At 30.7% G+C, this 5,918-nt stretch overlaps 1 protein-coding gene across 2 annotated transcripts; it reads right to left on the bottom strand.

The window, feature by feature from the left end:
- LOC146897283 (ethylene-responsive transcription factor RAP2-2) lies at positions 1-3,078 on the bottom strand. Of its 2 annotated transcripts, XM_085732112.1 has the most exons (3): positions 2,667-3,078; positions 401-1,298; positions 1-306 (listed from the first exon to the last, which is right to left on the bottom strand). In XM_085732112.1, the coding sequence occupies exons 1-2, from the start codon at positions 2,953-2,955 to the stop codon at positions 439-441; spliced, it is 1,149 nt and encodes a 382-aa protein (XP_085588238.1). In that variant the 5' UTR covers positions 2,956-3,078; the 3' UTR covers positions 1-306; positions 401-438. The 2 variants fall into 2 exon arrangements, with proteins under 2 accessions (XP_085588238.1, XP_085588237.1); XM_085732111.1 differs by having other exon boundaries at positions 1-1,298.
- Positions 3,079-5,918: the final 2,840 nt, after the last annotated feature.

The raw sequence follows: 5,918 nt of genomic DNA, 5'->3' as shown, positions 1-5,918 counted from the left end.
TAAAGCAAAATCATTCATGTGATATATGAAATCATCCCCACCAAACAAAGGGAGAAAATTTGTCAGTCATGATAAAATTGTCATAATGAAAAACAACCAAGTTTACAATTATATCATCCATAAACATAAACCTTATAAACATCAAACTTAACAATCCTCAAAAGGTTTTTGACAAGACAAAAGGATTGATTACCTAAGAACCTATAAATAATTTATTGGCCACAAGAAAATAAAACTCCACGCTTTACTTAAAGCTGGTAACTTCTTGTTCTGATTCCATCAACAATATAAAAAAAACCAACAATCCTGAAAATAGTTCATAGTATGGTTAAACAACTATCCACCTTAAAGAAACAAAATTAACGAAACCAAAACCGAATGTAAAATAAAAGTTACTAACTTGTAGCTTTATTTACATAACCGGCCAGGTGACGTTGTTTAGAAAACATCGCCTGCGATGGAAGGCAGGTCATCGAAGTTCCAGAGGTTCATTGTGTTTCCACCATCCTGAGTTGTGTCTCCACCAAGCAAAGCAGCCAATGAAGCATCACTCCAGTTATCGTTCTCGAAGAACTTCAGCTGGGATTCGATATCTGCAAGCTCCTCAGAGAGGGTCTTTGCAGAATCATTTTGCATAGGCAGCATATCCTGAGTGTTGTCAGACAGCATATTCGTCTGAGATTCGCCTTCCATAGGAGCAGCAGCAGAAAACACAGACGAAATCTCAGGTGTTTTTGGACCTTGTTCGCCCCAGCATAGATCAGAATAATCAAATGAATTGCTTGAATGCTCTGAACTGAAATAAGCATTAACATCAGCAGATGTAAGTTGCACTCCGTTTCCAGAGAAGGCTCCGATGTCAGCATACTGGTTGTTAACCAATGGTTTCTGTTCCACTTGATCCATAGGAGAAAAGTAGTTCTCCATATTTTCGCCGAAATTGAACATTTGGTTTCCGTTTGGCTTTAAAGAGTTCAGATTTTCATTCAACAGCTGCGTCTCAGGACTTTTCTTGAGACGTTTTGAGGAAGCAACTGGAGCCTCTTCAGGGAAATTCACCTTGGCTTTCTTGCCACGGATTCTCCTAGCTTCAGCATCATAAGCTCTTGCAGCTTCTTCAGCAGTGTTGAAAGTTCCGAGCCAGACACGGACTCCTTTCCTTGGGTCACGGATCTCAGCTGCCCATTTTCCCCATGGACGTTGACGGATACCCCTATACTGATTCTTCCTCTTTCTCTTCGAATCCTTTTCAGCTAGCTTGTTTGAATTCAAAGCAACAGGTTTTGCAGCACTTGATCCTACAACACATTCAAAGTTAGTTAGTATAAATAATAACAATATAATACGATGAAATTACATCAACCGTTTTAATTTTATATGGATTATTAATGAGCAATTTGGAGCAGGAAACATTGTTTATCTCATTACATGCATGTTTGATTTATAACCAAAACATTACAAGCATGTTTGATTTATAACCAAAACAGAAGCAAAAGACTAGCAAAATTTAATGTAACAAACACCAAATCACTACCGACTTATGAACAATTTGTTTACAATTAATCAAACAGACAATAAAAGTTCAATTATGGTCCTCAAATTTTTAAAAGTTAAGATCAATTAAACAAAGACTAGTTCCATTAGATCACCATAATGATAGGTTAATCAAACATGTAATGATCACCAATTCATGCAAATATACAACAATCACTATTACAAAATTGAAGTCAAAGCACGTAGTTAAATAACACGAAATTAGTTCAAAAATCGCGTGGAAATGAATTACTGAACACATGTGGTGATTGGTTATGAACTATAAGTAAAAAATAAATAAAAATCAGCCAAAGCCAAAGGAACAAACATGTTTTTTATCAACCAGCAAAATAGAGGAAAGTTCAACTTGACTGAACAAAAAAAAAACAATATTAACACCAAAAACCCAAGAAAAATTGAAGGTTACAACTTTATTTATGATAATTTAACAATTAACAAGCAACTTAAACCAACTTTATTTATGATAATTTAACAATTAATTAACAAGCAACTTAAACCAACTTCATTTATGATAATTTAACAATTACTCACAAGCAACTTAAACTAACTTTATTTATGATAATTTAATAATTAACAAGCAACTTAAACCAACTTCAATTGGATCTATAAAATCATTCCAATAATTACAACCAATCTAAATTGGATCTTTTTCTTTTAATTACCAATCTAAATTGGATCTGAAAAATCATTCAAAGCTCATAAACACCAATCCACAAAAATTACATTAAAAAAATACAAAGGATCAATCATCTTTTCAATCAACCAGAAAAATAAATCACAAAGCAAAAAATAAAAAAATAAAAAAAAACTCAAGAAATTTTCAAGATCTAAAAAACCATCAATAAAATTTCATGTTCAATACAAACCCTATAAAATTAAATCACATAAATAAAAATAACCACCCACAAAATCATAAATCATACTAAAAAATCTCAATAGTTCCTTAAATTTGGCAAAATTAAATTTTTTTAATTAAAAAAATAATTTTTCCATCAACTAAAAACATAATAAAATGTGGGCCATCAAAATAACAAATGCATGTGAACAATTAAAACCAAAACAAATTAAATTCAGCCAAAAATAAAAAAGATTAATAATCAAAAAACAGTTACCACGAACAAAGGACTTAGAAGATTTGCTGTTCTTATTGGAACCAAAGGTGAAACCTTTGACACCGACCAACAACCCTTCATCATCATCTTCATCCTCGTCTTCATCGAAATCAGAATCATCCTTAAACTCTCTGAACCCAGCCTCGAAATCATCGTCAAGCAAAAAAGGTTTCCTTGAACTTGGTTTCCTCCTCAAATTCGGCCAGAGGATATCCGCCGTGACACGGCGGGAACCACCCACCGCCGCCGCAGCTGGAATGAAGTCGGAGATAATAGCTCCACCACACATCTTTTTTATCTCTCTTGAAAAAAGGTTGAAACTTTGTTATATTATACCCAATTGAAAAAAAAATTGCAGAAGATTGAATTGAACAATGGTTGATTTTGTTTGGAAATGGAAATGGTTTTTTTTTGTGTTTGGTGTGAGAGTTGTGTCTTATATATGCATTATTGTTTTTTTTACTTTTCTTTTTGCATTGAAATGGGGTGGGTGATTAGGTGATTTTACGGTTTTATCCTTGGTTGTTTGATGAAAATAAAGTTGTGAAATTTGTATTTGACTTGGTAAGAAAGTAGAACTATGTTAATGTTAATGTCTACTAGTACTTGTACTGCTTTGGTCAGCATGGAACACACGTGCCACATAGTGTATGTATTAAAGGAGAGTCTAGATTGATCTTTCAAAGTATCGACATAGAACTTGGATGTTATTATTAGGACACATAAAACACATGTGACATCATACAAAATACTGTACTTATGGTGTAGTATATTTTCCATCTAGAAGTTATGTTTATACGGTCATTTTTAGGATAACTTTTTTTTTTTTCTCCTTCTTTTAAAAAAACCATAGAGAGAAAGATGAATAAAGTAAGAATACGATGTAAGTATGAGATAATGTTGTCTTAAAATAATTGTATACCGTAAATATAATTTCTCTTTTTCATCTAAGGTGAGATAAAATTGTTATAAAATACAAATTGCTTTTCAATGATACGATTATATGGTATGAATTGTCAAGTTGTATGTTCACGAACATTACTATATAAGTTTCTTTATAGAACTCAATATTTGATTTAATGACCAGACAGAGCTCATTTAAAGTTAGATACTAGACAGAGTTCACAAACATTTCTCTATAGGTTTCTTTATCCACTACATAGAGCTCATTTAAATTTAGATATTGAGTTTTCATGGTATTTAAACGGTAGGATGGAGAATTGTTTCATGTGATATACGATAGAATTATGCTTAAAAGTTACTCTAAATTTTGTCAAATATCGATATCATATGTGTTGGATGTGGCTTATAGGTATTGGCATGTGAGCAGTGACGAATGAGTGAAACCAATGAGACTATATCATTGCGTTTATTTCAACGAACTTTTGGTCCAAATGTTTGTTATGGGAGACCAAGCCTCTCATAATATAATTCAGGAATATTGTTGTAATATGGATGCAGTCTTTAAATATAAGTTATATGTAAAATATATTTATTTTTCACTGATAAAACGGTATCACAACTCCTCTATACTCAAAGGCAGACATATTTGGCCGAAATTCATTAGCAAACATTACATTTCATTGTTTATGCTTTATTGTTTCATTTATATTTAAAAGGTGACTTAAAATCAGTGTTCTTCAATTATGGAGTATGTGATTTGAATTAGGCATACATGTAATTCATGGAGTATTATAAATGGATGTATATTCTAAGAAATGCTTGTATGTGTGCTAAGTTATAAATACATTTTATAAGTTACCAAATTGATGTACTTAGCCAATCAAATCAAATATTGATGTACTTAGTCAATCAAATCAAATATAAATGAGTAATGATATTTTGCCATCATTTGATGACAACTTTGTTGACAACCTTGTTTTTCTCACTTTTTATTGGTCAAAAACAATGGAGAGAGAAAAAGGAAGAGAGAGGATAACAATATCATGTGAGTATGAGAGAGAAAGTTGTCCAAAAGTTGTCAAAAAATGGTTGTCAAAATATCATTTTTCAATATAAATACATGTGAATGTAACCGACGTAGGAAGGTGAGTTACCACTTGACACTTGTCCGACAAAATTACCCTTAACGATGTCAAACGCGTGCAAAAAAGCAAGTAAAATGACTTATGGGTAAATTTGTAATCTTACGTTCACATGGCTTCTAAATAAGGAATCCGCATTAAAATATTATTATTTTTGTCTTGTTAGAAGGATATGAAATTATTATTTAATCAAGTAAAAAAAAATGAAATTGTTATTTGAATTTCATCGAATTCATTATAGAATCAGAAAATCTCTTTTCACCAATTAAAAAACACAAGATCTCTCCCATACAGTCAGAAGAAGCAAAAAATATTATCAATCCTTATATACTTTTAATGTGAACATATTAATGAGTATGATTTTTATGTATAGATCAAAGAGGGAAATCTATAAATAAAGAAATATACTATAGTAATAATATATTATTAAAAATTAAGAAAAAGTTCTAGAAGTCATAGCTCACCAAATAAAAATATCAAGAAATATATATATATATATATATATATATATATATATATATATATTAAAAATTAAGAAAAAAAGTCTACAAGTTATAATTCACTAAATAAAAACATCAAATGTTATGACTAAGGTTATTGTTATTTCGTCTATCTCTTTAAAAGAAGATTATAAACATGAGAAAAATCAAAACAATCTTGAAGAGTTAGGTCAAACTCAAGAGAACAAATATTACTTTCTTCTATATTGAAATGGGGTTGTTTGAAATGTGGTGTTACAGTTTTGTGCTTGGTTGTGTGAAGAAAATGAAGTGGTGAAATTTGCATTTGACTAGGTAAGAAAGTACTATGTTAATGTTAACATGTTTACTAGGTGAACATGGAGCACGCATGTCTCACATCTGTTGTAGTTTATGTTACAAGTATGTATTAAAGGAAGAGTGTAGAGTAATCCCTCAAAGCATTGACATAAAAGTTGGATGTTATTTGGACACATAAACCACGTGTGACATCATACAAATAATAGTATTTATAATCTAGTTTATTTTTCATCTATGTTGGGAGAAAATAATTACAAAATACAAATTGCTTTTAAATGTTATGTTTATAAGGTATAGAATGTAAACAAATAATATGTATGTAACATTATAATTACACATAAATGGAAGACAAATGGATAATAAATTGCATCACTAATCCTTTTTAGATGACAAAATCAATTATCGAAAACACAACGTTTATGAACTTT

Source organism: Medicago sativa, chromosome 8 (genome assembly GCF_051527215.1).
Source record: "Medicago sativa cultivar Bolivia chromosome 8, Bolivia_mono, whole genome shotgun sequence".
NCBI classification, from domain to species: Eukaryota; Viridiplantae; Streptophyta; class Magnoliopsida; order Fabales; family Fabaceae; genus Medicago; species Medicago sativa.
Note: the sequence above shows the minus strand (reverse complement) of the source record. Positions and strands in the feature narration are given on the sequence as shown.